The sequence below is a fragment of the Girardinichthys multiradiatus genome, chromosome 19 (assembly GCF_021462225.1).
Source record: "Girardinichthys multiradiatus isolate DD_20200921_A chromosome 19, DD_fGirMul_XY1, whole genome shotgun sequence".
NCBI classification, from domain to species: Eukaryota; Metazoa; Chordata; class Actinopteri; order Cyprinodontiformes; family Goodeidae; genus Girardinichthys; species Girardinichthys multiradiatus.
In genome coordinates this window covers 15137176-15156656 of record NC_061811.1, presented here as the reverse complement: position 1 = coordinate 15156656, position 19481 = coordinate 15137176, and the positions used below count along the sequence as shown (strand labels likewise).

General features: G+C 38.6%; 1 protein-coding gene across 2 annotated transcripts in view; it reads left to right on the top strand.

The window, feature by feature from the left end:
* dnajc17 (DnaJ (Hsp40) homolog, subfamily C, member 17) overlaps positions 1–19481 on the top strand; it is a 45899-nt gene that overhangs the window by 9278 nt on the left and 17140 nt on the right. The window contains exons 2-11 of one of the 2 annotated variants that reach the window (XR_007035061.1): positions 1744–1813; positions 4095–4153; positions 4249–4336; positions 4427–4503; positions 5987–6104; positions 6778–6821; positions 10976–11053; positions 13848–13928; positions 16302–16421; positions 18058–18232. Coding sequence is in view for 1 of the 2 variants with exons in the window: in XM_047345073.1 (XP_047201029.1) it covers positions 1744–1813; positions 4095–4153; positions 4249–4336; positions 4427–4503; positions 5987–6104; positions 6778–6821; positions 10976–11053; positions 13848–13928; positions 16302–16421 (735 nt within the window). In the remaining variant the exon portion in view is untranslated. The remainder of the gene's footprint in view (positions 1–1743; positions 1814–4094; positions 4154–4248; positions 4337–4426; positions 4504–5986; positions 6105–6777; positions 6822–10975; positions 11054–13847; positions 13929–16301; positions 16422–18057; positions 18233–19481) is intronic. The other variant, XM_047345073.1, reaches the window with a different exon arrangement.

The window sequence follows — 19481 nt, the reverse complement described above, 5'->3', positions numbered from 1 at the left end:
TCTGAAAGCAGACTAAACCACCTTCAGATCTTCACATGTTTACAACCACTTTTCATTTTGGGCGCCGTTGCACAAGGAAGGAAAGATCCATCCCCTTCAGGCAGCTCGATCACAGCGAAAACAAACTGTGGAGCAATACTAACTTACTGCAGAGTATACATTTCTTTGAGTTACTTTGGTATTTTAACGTATATGCGTTTCACAGGAAGCTGTCCAGTATGAGCAGCAGAATAGTCAGTTGTGACTCAAAATCCTCATCTGGTAACCTGCACCTTGGAGCCGTATTTGTTTGGTTTGTTAGAGGTGCAAAGATGCAGAACACAGTGGTCTCTAAGTCATGTTCTTTTTATATGTTAATGCAGCTCAGAAATCATCATAATGTCAGCTGACTATACATTCAGCCTTCCAGCAGCTACCATTTGTTTCACATAAATGTAGTGTTATGGCTATAGTTGCTCGCACCTCTGGCAGTAGACTTGACGGCAGAGTATCTCCACCCATCAAACCTGCTGCTGTGTACATAAGTTAACACAGGAGGTTTACTTCTCTTTGGTTCATTAGATGCTTTCACATTGTAAGCGTGCTGCACCAGAGTCTGTTGTTAGGCAAACCAGAATTAGCTTGTTTGGTCCGCTCTAAAGTTTGGATAAGCTATTACACCTGCGTAAACTAAGCGGATTATCTGATGAAACGATCTCCGGTTCGTTTGAAGCAGACTAAATAGCTGTGGTGTTAAAGGACCCTAAGACTCTCTGTTTCCCCATGCACTGTGGAGATGAGTGTCAGCCTACCTAACAATTTGGTTCCGTATTGATCCCAAACGGACCCTCAATCCGTCCTATGACCTGTAGGTATTTTGTGCCAGACAAAACAGCCAGTGCCTGCTTCCGGGCGGCCACCTGTCTGATTTCAAACAGTTTGTGCTGAGATTCATTCATCAGTTAAGCTGAGGGTTGAAACTGCATGTCTCAAATCAGCAGGCAGATTCCTTGAGAAGTGAAGCTGCACATTTCAGACCTAAACTAAGGCTCTCCATCCTTTCCATTCTCTGCTGTTTCAGCCTAGAAGTTGCCTCACCCTGAGAACCTTTAACTTCCTCTCTCTCCCTTCCCTCGTAGATTAAAGTTAAGCATTATAATTCAGAGTTAGACACTAAATGCCTTTGTTTTTTACTTGATATGATTCTGGTATTTCTAAGCCTTTTAATCAGTTTTCTTTATTGTATTTTCCCTTGTATTGTTATTTGTTTTGTATGTACTGTGTAGGTTAGAATGGGCATTTGTTTGTTAGATGCTTATGTTCATTTTGTTTGCCTGGTTGGTATGTTTGGTTGTGAGTGGATGTTGGCTCAGTGACAGTAAATTAAATTCCTGATTGCATTGGTGATCAGCTCTCATTAAGTGTCCTTTTTGATTTGACATGCTAATATTTGCGTAGAGATTAAATGATTCTGAATCCTGAAGAACATACTGAGATCTTTCCATGTTTCTTTTAGTGTGATGGAGTAGATCCATGGAAAGGAAGCATTCATCCTTCAGACTGATTTCCAGAAGTTATTACTGATTGATATATAAACATCAATATAATATGAGCCAAAAATGCATAAAAATGGTGACCTAATGAAGACCAAGACCACAATTAATCTACAAATTAGTTAACGTCTGTGTGACATCAGTTTTTAAATGAGAAAATTTAGAAATTGAATAAGAAATTGATAAGAACTTGCTTTTTTTTAATAACCAGATCAAGAAAGCTTACAGACAAAAGGCCCTGACCTGCCATCCAGACAAGAACCCAGACAACCCCAAAGCAGGCGAGTAAAACATTTTTATTATTTTTATTATTTCTCTCGTTACCTTTCCTGCATTCTGATGCCCAAACTTGTCATTGTTCTGATGAATTATCTGACTCTGTCTTTTAATGAAATAATGTATTTTAAACTGACAGTGTAGCTACAGCAAAACTGCTTCATACAGTTCCAGTTTACATGAACGTATTATCAGGATGAATGTTAAATAATTATTTTTGTCTTTTACAGACTCATTCGAACCAAACAGTAATCCACACAGGGCCAAAGTTATACAATCACTCTTAAATATATACATGCACCTTGACTGATAAATGTCCTTCAGCAAGTTGCAAAGAACCTGCACACTTTTTATAGCCCTCAACAAGCTTTTTGCACAATTCTGGCAGGATATTTGACCACCAATCGTGTCAGAAATGGTAGAGGTCAATTACATTTGTTGGGTTCTCAAAAAGCTCTCAGCTTTTGAGCAGCCCAAAAATGATCAATGAGGTCAACTGCAATCTAGATGATTAATTCTAGCCTGTTTTACCCATTCAAAGACAATCTTTGATGTGCTGTCGATCCTTGTTTAACCCCTACACCTAGAGGTGAACGTGTTGAATTTTGAAGGGTTACTACTGTTATAATATTCCATCCACTGTGTACAATGTAACACTACTGTGGCAGTAAGGAAGTCCATTATAAACTGGAAGATACTGAAACGTCAGCATCACTGTCCCCTGAGTTAAATTTAAACATAGACACAGGGGGGCGAAAAAGACAGAAACACCTGCTCCAAAAGTGACACCATAAAAGCTAAATTTCTTCTGGAGAAACTTTTATGGTCGGACAAGAAAAATATTGAGATCTATGTCCCACATGACGAGAAGGTTCTGAGGAGTCGACATAAGGCTTTCAAGCATGGTGGTGAGTCTGTGTTGCTGATATGTCGAACTGAGTGAATAAAATAACGATAGAGGAACACATCCAGATTCTTGAACTTTGCAGTACAACAGCTAGATGAATGAAACTTAGACACAACTCTGCGTTTCAACAGAGCAGTGATCCCAAACTCACATCAAAGCTGATTTTGAATGAAATAAAGCAGGCTAACATGAGGCTTCTGTAAGAGCCACAGCCTCAGCCCTGATGGAAATTCACAAACTGGCGCCACAAAGAGTGGTCAGATATCATGGCATTATTATACCTTGTTGATAGCTACACAGAGTCTGATTTCTCTACAACTTGGTAAGGGATATTTATCCTAACATCAGTGGGTGTGTATGCATTTGCCTGTATATGTATATTTTTGTGTGGATTTAGAAAACATGCAGTGAATTCACGTTTGTTTTTATTAAATTAATTGAAATGATATGCAGGTCCTGTCTTCCTTTAGTTTGAGTCGGTCTACACTCTGCAGCAAGGAGCAAGGAGTTTCAGTGTAGCTCTTTGACAATAGGGGGGGTAAAAGCACCTTGCACAGAAGGCTGGTAATGAGGTATGCTTTTGAGGGAGGTTACTGTGGTTCCTGGATGGTTTAGACAATTCCTGATCATGACAGTAAAAAAACTGGAAATTGATACAGTTAGGAGGTTGAGAGGAATAATACAAAAGCAGGGAGGTCGGTTTCTCAGAAATGGAAAAGAAGTGGTTTGGAGGGCCTCAGCACTTGAACCCGCATGTAGACAGACTTGGCCTCTAACACACGAAAGCTGAGCTAGACATAGAACTCGTCACCCCCTAAGGGGGTAGCTTCATGCATGCAAGGGGTGACTTATGGGTTATTTTTCTTCACTAATTAAGGATACCCCTCATAAAATCCCTGATTTTAAGTCAACCAACTATGTTGTGACACTCTGAGCTACCTTTTAGGCATAGCAAGTCCCCCACTCCCCTAGTTGGATTCATTTGAGCCATTTCTATCCATGGAGGTAACCTGACCGCGTTTGTTAGCTGTATGATCTGCAGACCCTTCTGTTTGTGTGTACTGCCAATCCCCACAGGGAGTAGCAGTATCAGCCTGTTAGGCCTCCCATAAGTGAATGATTAAGCTTGGCCAGAATGGCGCAATAGTGTAGAATGAGCCAGGGGGATTTGAGTTTCCTAGTTGTACATTTATAAGTGTGTGTTTGTGTTAAATGACAGCTGGAGTGGTCAGAATTTGAGATTGAATGACGAAAGGTCAAGACAATCTACGGTTTACCAATAGAGGAAACAAGTTTTATAAGATGTGCCTTGATTTTATTGTTTTTTTTCACTGTAAATCTCAAATATTTACCATTGCTTCTTCCATTTTTTTTTATAGCGGAGCTTTTCCACCAGTTGTCCCAGGCTCTTGAAGTTCTCACTGATGCTGCAGCCAGGGTGAGACCAAAAACATATTTTTAACCTGTAAAAATCATCCTGATTCACCCTCTCACTGTCAGACAGTTCATCCTGGCAACTAATGCTCTTGGCAGGCTGCCTATGACAAGATTTGTGCTGCCAAGAAACAAGCTGAAGAACGAAACAAGAAATTAGATGACAAAAGGAAGAAAATTAAACTTGGTGAGTACAGATTTGTTACTGTTTAACTGTTATTGCCTATAAGTATACTGCAGGGTTATGACGGATGGATCTGTGTGTCTAATTTTTCAGACTTGGAAGCCAGAGAACAACGAGCAGAGACTCAGAACCAGGAGGAGGTGCGAATCACAAGAACACTTGAAGAAGAGGTAAGAATATCTAAGGTGCCTTCAGCTGTGTGAACATTTTGTCACGTTAAAACCAAAAAATGTCATAGTATTTTATTGTGATAGACCAACACAACGCACTGTGGTTTATAACTGCGAAGTGGAAGAAAAAAAGTACATGGTGTTCAAATTGTTGTACAATTAAAAGTCTGAAAAGTGTGGTGTGCATTTTTATTCATCCCTCTTTGCGCTGATAATAAAATCCAACATAACCAACTGCCTTCAGAAGTCCTCTAATTTAGTAAATATAGTTTATCTGTGTGCAATGTAGTCTCAATATCAATCCAGCTGTTCTGTGAAGGTGTCAGTGGATGGTTAGAAAATATTGGTGAACAAACTGCATCATGAAGACCAAGGAACAGATAGTTAGGTATTAAATATTATCTCAAGCTTCTAAACATCTCAGGAAGCACCGCTCAACTCATCATCTGAAAATGACGATGTCTGTAAACACACCAAGACATGGCTGTCCACCTACACTGATAGGTGGCAAGGAGAGCATTAATCATACAAGCATCCGAGAGGCCCATGGAAACTCTGGAGGAGCTGCGGTGATCTACGGCTCAGGTGATAGAATCTGTTGACAGGACAACTATTAGTTTTGCGCTCCGGAAATCTAGCCTTTATTTAAGAGTTTTAAGAAGAAATTCATCAAAGGTCTTTCGGCTATAAGTGAAGTAAAAAGTGGTTCTATAAAGGTTTTGCTCAGGGGGCCTGAATACAAATGTAATACACACAATTTAGATTTGGATTTGTACAAATGTACAAATCAGGTACACTGAAGATCTTGTTGGAATGTGACAAAATGTGAAAAGTTGACAGGATAGGAATGCCTTTACAAGACTGTACAGAAACCCCGAGAGAGTTAATGCTTCCCCAAACTTAGGGAGAGGATGCAGAAGAATCAAACTTTGTCATTTAGGAATGGGACAGAACACAAGCGCTTACTGGAAACTACATATTCAGATGTATCCAGGAAAGTCTGGAGCACAAGCAGGTGCTTTATTCTGTTCTTTGTCAAATGCTTGTTCCTGATTGAGTCATCCAGCCACTTGGGTAAAGATCAAAGACCTAATCTGAGAGAACATTTTTTTTCAATCTTCAGTTATATTCATCACTGTGTCCATTAGAGGATTTTGCATGATTTTGTTCAGACTGAAACAGATAAATGAGAGACGTGTGTTTGATTTCATGATCAGTGGCATTTGATTTATGCATTTAATGTGTGAAAATATGGGAGAATATTTCTTGGACAGGGAATGTAACCAATTTGTTGTTCATCAGGACGTTATAGTTTTAAATTGTAAAGTCGAGTGATTTAGAAGTTTATAAAAATACAGACTTGGACACAAAACTAGCTCAGCTTTAGAATGGCAAAAGGGTTTATTTCAACATGTTCTGTCTACGAAATATGCATGCAGGTTTGTGAATAATACTGTATTGTTTGTGTGTCTGAATCTAAAAGATCGCCCGCTTAAGGGAGGAGGGATCCAGACAGCTTGAAGAAGAGCAGAGGCTCATCAGAGAGCAGATCCAGAGAGAAAGGGAAGCAGAGCAACAACCAGGAGACTGCACTTACAGAGGTTCAGTTACTTTTTGGATTTAACCCTCACCGTGCTCATCCAGGGTATCATAACTGTATGAGTGTATTAACGTACTGTTGTTATAAATTCAGTTTGATCTACTCTGCACGTTTTACGGCGCTAAAACATCAGATGATTTTTTTTTTTTTCCAAGCCGACCTACAGTGTCTCTAACCACAGCAGCCACCATTCTGCCTGTGGCTAACCAAATATTATTCAAGCAACAAACAACAACAATAGCTGAACCTATATGAGTGGAGGTCTATTTTAGTTTTTTGGCAGGAACACAACTTAGCAAAGTACCAAACACGCACACAGAAATGCCCATCAGACCTCATTACTTGGTAAGCTTTTCCTTTGCTGTTAAAAGCTGTCTAGTGTTCTGGAGATGTAAACCTAACCCTCTTTTGTGGGTGTGCAATTACTCGTTCATAGTCTCTATATATTTTGAGTCCCCTCTGTTTGCACGCACTCAGGCCTCCTCTGATCAGCGCCCTGTCTTCACGAGCCAAAAACTTCACCAAGTGGGAGCCATTTCTAAGTTGCTGTCTTTCTGGACGAGTCCCTTGACGACTCTCTTGAGTCCCATATTTCAATTAAGCAGTTGTTCCTTTGTCTTTTTTTTTTTACTTCGTTGTCTCAAAATCTCCTAATGCTTTTTTTTCACATTTAGGAGGGGAGAGATATTCCCAGAGCAACATAACTCCCAAACTGAAGGTAAGACTCAACAGCTATGGGCGGTTTTTGGAAATCAGACTATACGTTTAAGACAACCTTTAGCCATTTGTAATTTATTATTCAAAGACCACATTACTGTCTCATCACTGAGTACATGTTGTTCTCACTCCACTTCCTCCAGATTAGTAATGATGCTGTCAGGGGACCAATATTTATGCCAAAAGAAGGCTTATTATATTTCCTCCTGGAAAAGGCCCTGTTCTGTGTGTGTTAACGAATGCAGGGGACGTTAGCTAATGTGTTTACACACCAAAGCTGGTTATAGTAATTGAAAGCCGTAATTCCTCTGTGATGTTTGTATATTCAGCTTGAAAAACAAACAGATTGACAGAATCACAAGGCATATTCACAAACATGAGAACATTGAGGCGTATGTCCGTTACCTGAGTTCATTTTACAGTTAAAAGTTATTTTCTCAGGTTCAGCGCCACGCAAAAGTGCTTTTGAACTATTCCACGTTTTGCCGCTTTGTAGCCGTTTGCTTCATTGTATTTTGTTGGGTTTTTCCTTGATATACCTAAACAAAGCAACACATCATTTTGAAGTTAAAGGAAAAGAATGCAACGTTTTTCAATGTCGTTACTAATAAAATCCTGAAAAGTGTGGCATGCATTTATAATTAGTAGGCCTGCAGAATATAATGCAAATTTATCGTAGTCGCAGTATCACTGTATGCAGCATGCATATCGCGAAGAACCGCCTGGACTGCAGTAAATGTCAGCCAGTTATTTAAGTAGCATGAATTCAGACTCCTTATGCCTGTAATATATTTGGTGACACTTTTGTTTAATGCAACCTAAAAAGTTTCAGAAAAACTAAAGTGTTGGTAGGGTGATCAAGTCATTCAGAAACTACAACTAAGTCGTTCAAAAGCCTAAACAACTGATGTTGGTTAGAAGCAATATTTTCAATAAAACCTTGTTTTTCAGTTGGAAATATTCATTTTTTTCAGTAGCTGGGTCGACTACTCATTATCTGGGGTTTGTGTAAGTGATTTTTGTTATGGACTTTGTGAAATTATAAAACTTATCAAGACAATTTATCAATGATGAGAAAATAATGGACACGTAAATCCCAAAGCAGAAAGACATCAACACTTTTTAATTATTTGTTTGTTTTATATGTTATCGCAGCAATCAGCAATGTTTTCACATCTCGTATATTTTTCTAATATTCAGCCCAATTATTCAGTCCCTTTTTTTTCTGATACCCCTAAATATAATCCAACGTAACCAATTGCATTCGAAGTCCCCTAACATGGTGGACAGCTCTGGGATGAACCTGTGGAGCAGTTTAAAGCATGCTTTGGTTAGGAAACAATATCCCAAGTTTAGAACATTTCACAGGTGATTACTCAATCCATCATCTGAAAATGTCATCGGTTTAAAGCCGCAGTAACATTATGCATTGAGAAAAACACATATCTTCCTCAATCGTCTTGTCTTTTTCATTATTATAATGTTGCAACAACTTTTTAGTTTTAGCATCTCAGCCAACATCTATTTAAAGTGAAAATGAACTGAGTAAAAATTGCATGAGGATCGTATTGTTGGCATCGAGAATGTGAATGCAGGGCGCTTGAAAGATAATATGCGAGGCAAACGCTGCATCAATCAGAGAAGAAGGTCATTGGTAACTGGAGGAGCTGCAGAGAATCTGTTGAGATAAATGCAGGAAATCTGTTGAGATAACAAGTGTGCACTCCACAAATCATGCCTTTTTGTGAAACATTTATAAAAATTTGCCACAAGACATATAGGGGACACATCAAACATATACTCTGGTCAGATGAGACCAAATTTACTGTTTACATCAAAAAAACTATGGGTGGTATAAAAACCAGCACTGAACAGTACCCTGAACACACCATGTCCGTAGTGAGACATGATAGTGGCAGCATCGTGCTGAGACAGGGAAGCTGGTCAGAGATGGTGGGAAGGACAATACTGGAAGACAACCTGTTTGAGGCCAAAAAGGCCCAGTCAAAGTCCAAACCTGAAAGTCCAAGACTTGAAACTTGGTGTTAATAGATGCTCTGCATCCAATCTGAGCTTGAGCAGCTTTGTGAAGAAGAGTGGGCAAAAAGTTCAGTCTCTGAAGCTAGTGGAGACATACCCCTAAAGACTTGCAGCAGTAAAGGCAGCAAAAGGTGGTTCTACAAGTATTGACTCAGGTAGATTGAATAGAAATACACATCAGTTCTGTTTAGATCTTTATCGGTAAATACATTTTGTAAATCATCCGTTTGTTGCTATTGTGTAGAATCACAATAAAACATGTTAAAGGTTGTTTTTGTAACATGACAATATAAAAAGTTCAAGTATAAAAAAAAGTTAAGTATAAATACATTTGTAAGAGACTGTATGGGGGTTTTCAGCCGTTACGTCATTTCATTCTACACAAAAATTTTGTAGATCTGGTTTTTCTAAACCTAGGATTACCTATATCAAAATCTGGCTGAAAGTACCCCTCAGTGTTCAATGTTTATTTCCATTTTTAGTGAAATATGTCACGGAGTGTTCAGCAAAACGATATATTATCAGCTGGCTTTAAAATACTGGTATTTATTTAGACATTTACCACGCCTTGAAACAAACTCTAGTCATTTGCCATTTGGATCTTTTCCACTAATATCTTCGCTATTTGTAAATTTATTTAAGTTGTGATCAAAAACAGCAGCGTTGTCGGCTGGAAACATCACATCATACAAATACTTAAGCATCTAATTTAAAGATTAATGGTTAAGACGGTTATCAGCGGGTAAAGAGAAACTGCTGCTGGAAGGGGGAATGAACAGTTTCAGCAATAATTATTGTTGAAATGCTACTTGGACTTGAAAATTCCCAGAAAATGTGTTTCTCTGACATTGAGCAGAGTGCTGGAGCGAAATCAACCCCCTGTGCTTTCCATTTATTATGCAGTTCTCAGCAGTTGCCATAAAACTGGCCAGTTTCTTCTGTGGTTTGTCTGTGAATATGAGAAGTTGCACAATATCACTTTCTTTAGGAGTACGGGAACTTACATCAGTATTAAGTGACAAGACCTGAGAGCAAAATAAAAAAAAAAAAGAAATCCTAATAAATTATGTTGCCTTCTGTGGTTGCTTTCATGCTGAATTGAGATTTCAAGAACATCGTGTATAAGCAGAAAACAGCAAGAAATATCTCATATGTAAAAACAAACGCATGACCTGAGCCCCTGGGGGGTTACATAATGAATCATTGGTCAAGTGTTCTGGTGACTCACCAAGCAGTCTCTGATGCACATACCCATATGAGAAGTTTTCCCCATTTGTGCATCACCAACGGGTACGAATGGAAATTGACATCCCAGTAGCCTAAGATATTCTTTTTCTTGTAGCTTCAGTTTCTCTTGGATGTCTTTCATCGAAGTTGAGCCTGTGTGACACAATGTCCTGCAGCAGAAAAGAACCCCACAGCATGATGTTGCCGCTACCCTCCCCATGTCTTTTTCTCTGCCAGACATAGCAATTTGCAAAGCCAAAGGTTAAATTCTGGTCTCTTCGGACTAGAGCACCTTCTTCAACATGGATGCTGTCTCCTCAACAAGCTGTGGATCCCTGCTGCTCCTCTAGAGTTACAATGGGCCTATTTGCCTATTGCTGTATTTATACAGAGATTACATTACTCAGGCGGACTCTATTTACTGATCAGTTGACTTCTAAAGGCAGTTTGGTATATGGGATTTTATTTAGAGATATGACAGTGAAGGGGGCTGGTAACTATATTGTATTTTCTGTGCATCAACCTGTAAAGGATTCTGTTGAGTAATAGTTTAGTAGGTGAGTCACCATGCAGTCTCACATGACCATGTGAGAAGTTTCTCCCCATTTGTGCAGCACCAACTGTTATGAATTGAAATTGAGTGCAGGTCCTGCAGGTGGTTCAGTGCTGATGTTCCAAGAACGTAACGAGTTCTTCCTGCCATAGCTTCAGCCTGTCCTGATGGTTTTCAGCTCTCTGTTTTTCATCAGAGCCAAACCCGTCTGGCACGGTTCGCCTCCTCTGCAGCTGAGTTGAATCAATTGAGCTTTAGGGATTATCCATTATTGTGCACTTCTTTAGTTCTTGAAAGTGATCATGACTAATATTGGCCTTCCTTTTTTGTTCCAGTTAAAATGGAATTGCAAGAAAGACGACGAGATGAATGGAGGTTATTCTCAAGAGGTTCTACTTAAACTACTTCATAAGGTGGGTGTTCTGAAAATGATCTTGTGCTGAAGACTAATAATGTCTTGAAATCCCAATTTTCATGCTCTTAGGGCAGAGCTTGATTTGAACAAACCTGCACGCAAACGTCCACCCTTATTTGAGGCCTGCATGACATCAGTGCTGTAGATTGTTTACACTTCCCCTTAAACAAGGCCCATTAAGTTTTGTTGCAGTGAAAGTGCTGAGGGCAGTATTGTTGTGCCCTTTAAAAGCCACGCACGGCATTGTCTGTACCCCTCTTACTAGGCGATTAAACAGTACCAAGGGAGGCTTTAGGAAATGTGTTGCTCTCATGCAACCCACCACCACCACCTTCTGCCACTATCCGTCAGGAGGGCTTTTGGTGGGTTGCAGGTTGGCATCAAATTAGGATGGGGCAAGTGTCAGTGACGTCAAGCTGCCCAGAGCAAAGCAGCTGAATGTGTTCTCGTCACGCAGGCATGCAGTATGATCTTAGGAGGGAGTAAAACTGGATATAAAAGACATGTTGTTCCTGTTTTGAATTTTTAGGCAAAGGAAATGTGTAATGTTTTTGATGGCAACCAGTAAGTGACAGTTAAAGGTTTGGATAAGCAGAAATAGCCGCTGCTCTCTGGGAAAATGAGGACGGTTATGAGTATGCATGTATGCGTACGTGAGTGGACTTGTGTACTTTGGCTGCTTGGAACAATAAATCCTTCTTTAAAGGGGCAAAAAATATGTTAAGATATTTATATTTGATGAAATAGAAGCCTTTTGAGAGTCTCCTTTGTCACTTTTGGCTGGATTTAGAGTGTCCTCGGACGAGGATTAGCATTCCTGGAGTTTCAAGTTCCCAGAAAGCTGAATTTTCCTTAATTCTCTTCGCTCCCATGAAAGGCTAGAACAGGCAACAGGTTAATGCCAAAAGGCCTTTCGTTAGAGTTGACAGAGCTAAACTAACCATGAAGAAATCTTTTCTACGCTCTATTATTGACTTAAACATCAATCATTTCATTGGTCTTTATTGCCCCTGTCCAGCCACCGGTGTAAGACAAAATATGCATTTTTGACTCATTCCTTATTTACTCTCTGTTTACATGTTTTCCCAGGAGTTAATAAGAGGAAATTTTCCAAGTACTGATTACACTTTATCTTCAGTTTATTTTCCTATGATCACACATGCACTAGATAAAAAAGTCTACCCACCCCTGTTAAGATACCAGATTTTGAGATATAAAAAAATGAGACCAAAATAACTAATTTCTGAACTTTTCCACCTTTAGTGTGAGCTATAACCTGAAAACCAACTTTATTTTATATGGAGAAATAAAAAATGATGTGGTTCATAAGTGTACACACCCTCTAATAACTTGAGATGTAGCACTGTTTATAAAATGACGACAACATTAAAACATTAATTAAAAAGCACTCTTTAATAAAAGTTCAGCTGTTCTAGTTGGCTTTTCTTAAAAATTTATTTGTCAGATCTTACAGCAAAACCCACAGAGAGCTTCCAAAACGTCAGGGGGGGCTCTTTCTTTCAGAAGATACCAGTCAGGAGAAAGTTGCCAAAAAATTCTCAATGCATTAGATGTACTGTTCAACACAGTGAAGACCGTTATAATTAAGATGAGAAAATCTGGTGCAACATTCATATTGGCAAGAACTGAAAATCCCCCCAAAATTGTTGAAAAAACACTAAGAAAACTTATCAGGGAGACTGCCAAGATGCAGCATTATTAAAGGAGCTTCAGGGATTTCTGATCTGCACAATACATCCAACTCCTGTGTTCTTCATATGTCTGGGCTAATGTGTAAAGTGGCAAGACAGAAAAATTTTTCTTACAAAGAAAAACATCCAAGTCTGGAAAATTTTTTCAAAATACGTTTAAAGCCTGCACAAAACATGCGAGAAAATGTGGTACAATGTGAAAAAGGTGAACTGTTTGGCTATTATTCTACAAGATGTGGTTGTTGCTGAAAACGCACATACAAGAACACTACAAGTATACATACAGGGAAGCACGGTGGTGGCTGCATCATGCTATGGAGCCGTTTTACTGATGGAGGGAATTATTAACAGTGTACTGTAGCAGTCTGTGTGTGGACAAAACCTTCAGACTTCTGCAAGAAAGTTGAAGATAAAGAGGAACTTCATCTTTCATTATGACAACAACTTAAACCATGCATGAAATAAAAAAAAAAACAATGGCTTCACCAGAAGATAGTTTAATGTTTCTAAATGACCCAGCCAGAATCCAGACCTAAATTTGATTGACCATTTGTTGGGTGATCTTCATCTGTCATGCTGAAAGACTCTGACCCAAAAAGTGCTGTAATAAAATCAAATGGTTCAATCAAGTATTAGGTTAAGGATGTGCACACTTCTGCAACCACGTTACTTGTTTTTTTTTAACTTTTCCCTGTTTTTGTCTGCGTAGAGGTTATAGGTCACATTAAGGGTAGAAAAGGTTCTGAAATTATCAATTATCTTGGTTTTATATTTTTTACATCATACAAACGTGACATTTTAAGGGAGGTGTGTAAACTTTTTATCTCCACCGTATTTTTAGGTGAATGTATGCCCCTCAAACACACAAGCTAACATTATTTCTTTTAGCTAAAATTTAATTGATTGCTAACCTGTATTTCTCACGTGCGTGATATTCAGCATTGTTTTGAATCTTGAGTCTGCATATGTTTTTATTTTCATAGTTATGGATTATACTGTGAAAGGAAATACTAATTCAAATGTTCTGCATCTTTCCTTCCCTTCCACCTAATGCTTTCATCCTCCTGCTGTGTCATCTAGTACGGGGATGTTTTAAATGTGATCGTATCAAGTAAGAAGAAAGGAAGTGCTGTTGTGGAGTTTGCATCTGCGAAAGCAGCTGTAAGTACCGGGGGCTTGCACATTCACTGTTCTGGTTAGAATCTCCTAAGGAGACTTTTTGAATAGAACCACACTAGCTAATCACTTGCCATAAAGTCTTAGAGCACGTTTTGAGTTTGATTGTTACTAGGAATAACATCTGTCAGACTTCCGAACCTCAAGAAGTTGGCTTTGACCTAAAATGATCCCGTTGTGCTGATTGGAAACATCGAACTGAAGCACTTGAGTCATTGTTCATCGTCTGGCTCCTGAGGCTCTTTGTGGTGTTGGTGTTCTTTTGTTTGTGGTTTCCTCTCAACACAACATTTCTACTGGCTTTGGGCAATGATTCTAGCATTTCCATGGCTACATAGCCTTGCAAATAGTATTCATACCCCTTTGAACCAAATCACATTTGTGTTTAGCATTTTGCATTTGTGTTCAGCCCCCCTGTATCAACAATACTCTGTTCTTAATTGAATATTTGCTCAGATGATTTTTTTAGTTTGGTGCTCATGCTCCCCTGCTTTCTTATCCTGCCCTGGGCAATCCCCCATATACAGCTCTGATCAAAAACCACCATTGGGTGGAGTCTGTTTACTAATTAGATGATTTTTGAAGGTAAGTTATCAAACTGGATTTTATTTAGGTGTATAATAGTAAGGTATGGTAAGTTTATTTATATAGTGCTTTTCAGTAACGAGACACTCGAAGTGCTGTACATACAATTACAATACAATCACAAAGAAAATAAACACAGATACAGACACAGAAAAACAAATCAAATGATACTACAATCTTTCTAAAAAATCTAAAAATCTATGAATCCTTTTGAGAAATCTAAAAATAAATAACAGTCATTTGCATCCATTGAAATTTAACTAAGCAATCACTGAGTTCTAACTAAGGAAGCTGAGTCACTGGTGTAAAAACAGCTTTTGTTCAAATTTTTTAAGAGACTAGTATTGTTTTCCTTTCACTGGTATATCTAAAAATCTATGAAAAGGAGAAGAAGAAAAGGAGAAATTAAGAAATGAAATCCACATTTAGGTAAAAATAAGGAGCATGGGAAAGCAACACACATAAGCAAAGATTTTGCAAGGGCATGGTGGACTCGTGAGGGTGCCAATATTTAAGCATGATCATGTGTGCAAAGAATTAGATTCTCAACACTGACGAAGGCGCCATTGTCCTTGAAGAGATGGAAGTTTTATCAAACGGCCACATAGTTCAGTTCACAGATGAGGGGGGTTGCTGGGGCAGAGCATCGTGTTTACAGAACATCCAGGAGAAATGTTTTGATAAGAAGCCTGTGAAGGCCATATCGGGGCGCCTGAATTAGACAAACAATAAATGTTTTGGTTCAGGCCGGCTGTGATTTTCCGCCTGCCTTCAAAGTCTTACTGGCATTCTCAATTTAAAATCCAACTAGCCAAATTTCTGGTACTTTCAGTAGATCCTGAGCAAACAACTTTCTCCAAGATTAAATCATATTGAGTCCAGGAAACGCAGCCAGCCTGCGATTCTGTTCAAGGATCGCGTCCAGCTTGCGATTCTGCTCTCTTAACATATCAGTCTGAGTGCTAAGAGCTCTAAAGATCCCTTCAAACATCCCAGGCAGCTTTGGAGGGCTTTGAACAGCTGCTGATGTTTTACTAATCTTTCGATAAGCCAGGTAACCGCCAACTCCAAAAAGCAGAAATCCTGTTATCAGAAATCCAATTATGTACAAATCTTCCACGTCCTCGACTGACATTGTTGCCAGGCACACAATCTTCCAGTGCTGCCAGGAATCCATTGCGTATCCGGAGAAGAACTTCCCGTCTGGACAAGAGGGTTTCCCTTTACCCTGTCTTCCCTTCGGGAAAATTTGATCGATTGCATTGAGATTGAGCTGACCAAATCCATAATGAACAAATTAGGAGGATATGCGAACAGAGGCTCTAAGAAAAACATAGACAAAGAGCTGAAGCAGGGCAAAAAATGGGGGAGGATCAAGGAGAGACTGGAAAAGTGTCTGACCCCACCGAGAGCAGAAGAGCAAAGGGGGCTGATGACAAATGCATGCCACACATTTAAGGTTTTTTGTAAAAATATTTTTGAAAACATTGTATCCTTTCCCTTTTCAAATATGAACCTCTAACTGATGGTCTTATCTGTCCTGAAAAATATATAGAATTTTCTGGTTATAACATGAGTAAATTAAAGGTTTAAGGGTGACACGTATGCAAGGAACTCTGTACTTTAACTGCAACAAAAACATTGTCTTTTTTATTCACCTGTTCTGTAGTTCTAACCAACATTTAGCATATATAATTACAACTCAATGCAGAACAAGTAGAAAGTTGAATTATTGCTAATAATATTCAAATATCTGCTTAAATCCTGTTTTAGGAACTGGCTGCTAAAAATGAAAGCGGTCTGAGTGGTAACCCCTTGAAGATTACATGGCTGGAAGGACAACCTGAGGTTGTTACTGCACCATCTCAATCTGGCCAGTTCGTTTCTTTACAGGTATTGTAATGTGTTTTTGCAATTCCCTTCTGGTCTCATAGGGCATGCAAATATTGTCGGTTACTTTGCCTCCAACAAAAATATTAACTTCCCTGCAAAAACAGTTATGTAAATGTTCAGATTTCTTTCATTTTTATATCAACGGTGCAAATGTTGCCCCAGCACTTGCACTTCTGTTCTTTTTGGCCTCAATCATTGTGGTAGGGTAACTGGACCTCAGTTTATTTGTTTTGGAGGGGTGAGATGGTGGCCCCACACAGATTCAAAGCGCTTGGTCGGGCGTTCATTAATCGGACTGACTTGGGAGAGCCCAGGAATGCTGCACTTCATGCTGCAGCCAATGGGAGGCACTGTGCAGTAATCATAGCCAAACGTGAGACTGACTGTCGGTATAATTTCCAGAGAGGTTTTTGTGTGTTTGTACTGGTATTTGTGATTAAATAGTTTTTCAGACTTTAATCCTCAGGTTTAAGTTTTTGTTTTACTTTGGTCCTTTTAATGAGGTGCAAATGCTTATATAGACCTTGTGGATTTTTTTGGAATATGTTTTTTTAAATTGCTGTAGCATGGCCAGGCAAATACACATTAATGTATTTCTTGTTGTAGAATGATTAGACTATGGTAAAGTATAAACGTGTTTTAAAATTGTTTTCTCAGTTGTTTAAAAAGGTTTTTCGCCTTGTATCACTCACAGAACTGAGATAGAAAGGGAGGAAAAATAATTTAAACTAAGTTACAGAGTGACATGCAGCAGATGTCCAAGACATGGAAAAAAAATCTTGGAGAAAAAGGAAGTTTTTGTCCAAATTTGGCAAATGTAGCAAAGTGTATAATTTAAAAAAACAAACAAAAAAAAAAAACAATTAATGCAACCAAATCTCAAAATTGTGATCAGACCTTAGGAGACTTCATAAGGGGCTAATCAACCAATCAGAAGAGGGTTTGGCGTAGCAGTAGAGAAATCTCAGGTTAAACCGAGAAAAGGAAAAAGATGCATTGCTATAACTTTTTCACAACACTTTCATTTGACTGAAAAATGTCAATTATCACTTTAGATATGATCCTACCCCATGACTGGGTCAGGTTGCACGTTCACTCTTTCAAACATGCAATCACTCCAGTGAATAAATAGACATTATGTTTTGAAACTTTTATGACATTTTCCTTTCAAAATTCTTCAGCTTCACTGTGACTTTTTTTGTAGACTTTTTTCTGTGTCTGGTTTTTGGCGAACTGTATTTCAACCCTCAGCCCAGTGTGGGGTGTCAGACCTCCTACAAGGGGTTAGAATCTAAGACTGAGCCTGCACACTGGGACTTGTCATACTAATCTTTTTAAATGCTATCATGGTAACTTGGTTTGCTTCACTGACATCCAAAGCCGATTGCTTCATACTTTTTAATCTTTTTTTCGCTGCAACCAGTATGAAAATGTTATTTTGGTTAGGTAAATTTTCATTTGGCCCTGAATGCAAATGCCAGATGGCTGTATAGCTATTATGAATCAATCCATAGCTGGTGTGGAGTCAGTGGAGATTAGGTGCATTCTGAATGGAAGATAGAAATCCAGAATCTATCTAGGATGTACAAATCTGATCTCTCCCTGGTTTTGCTTTTGCCATTTTCTAATCACATAGGATCAGAGTGGGACTTTCTTCTTTAACCCCCCCAGTCGCAACACATTGATCAGCAGGTCACGGTCTGACTAAAGGGAGCTTAAAGACACAAATGACTTCACCTCCAATTCCAGTTCCTTTGCTTCTTGGGTCAACAAATGCATCTGGAGACAATGTGGTTTTTCTGATGAAGCGGGTGAGCCATGACAAACTGTCCATTAAGATCCATTTCCAATAATGTCCAATACGTACAAACTGAAAAAAACCTTAAAATGTCTTCAACAAGAACAAAAGAAACAACTTTATTCCTACTTCATTACCTGCTGTAGTTTCTGAATAAAGCATAAGAGATGTGAAAAGTCATGCAGTAAGTCACGTCTATCCAAGAATATAAATGTCGACATATTAATCAGGGCCCTGAAGAAGGAACAGTTATAACTCTACAATGTATTTCCATAAACTCCAGTATGCAGAAATAGGGGTAGGAATTAATCTCACGAATACTGGCTCTATTAGGCCTGAACTCATAAAAAGGTCAAGCTCCTCCCCAAAAAACTTTGATTTGAATCAATTTGTTTCAGTCCACACATTCAGTAAATACCCCGAGCGCTTTGCTGTATTTTAATAAGTGTTGAAACGTTTTTAATTCACAAAGCGAAGAGATGGCATACTATGATTGATCTCATTAATTCCTATCAGTAAATCACATGTTTATAGTTCCCTTTTCTTTTCTATAATGTTTTGCCTTGTAAGTTAGAGTAAAATGGTGAAATCTCATGTGTTCTGCCTGAGTCGGCAAACAGGTGAGGAAAAAGTGTTTTATGAACAGTGTTAGAAGCCCACCGGCACTTCAATTAAAAAGGTTGGATTTTTGCTTTAAAATATGACAACGTTTCTGAAGTATAAACTCGAATTCAAGGAGAATTAAATAGTTATGGTTGTCGCTCATTATTCTTTTCTTTTCTCATACTTTAATGATGTATTTGAAGCATTTTCTTCCAGGGTTGACTTATAATACTTTGTACATGAACTTAAATGGTTTTTACATGAAAGACCTAAGTAAATAAGTTAGAAATTATTGTGGATTTTCTCTAATCCATACAAGGTTAAAAACATATTCATGAATTCATATTACTAGAATTTGGATAAATGTTCCTTAGCAAGTTGCAGATTAACTAAATGTTTTTTGTAACCTTCAGCAAATCTCTAGCATATTTCCAGATGGATATTTAAGCACTTTTCTTTATAAAAATGCCAGAGTGGAATTAAAATAGTTGGTTTTCTGGTATCCAGCTTTTAATCAGAGTGAACAGATTTTCCTTAACAGGGTTAAGGTCAGAGCAAGTCCAGAAACTTTCTCCTGCACACTTTATCCATTCCAAAACCTGTTTCGATGTGTACTTTGGATAAAGTTGAAGAACTCAGAAGTTGTTCTTCTTCAAGCG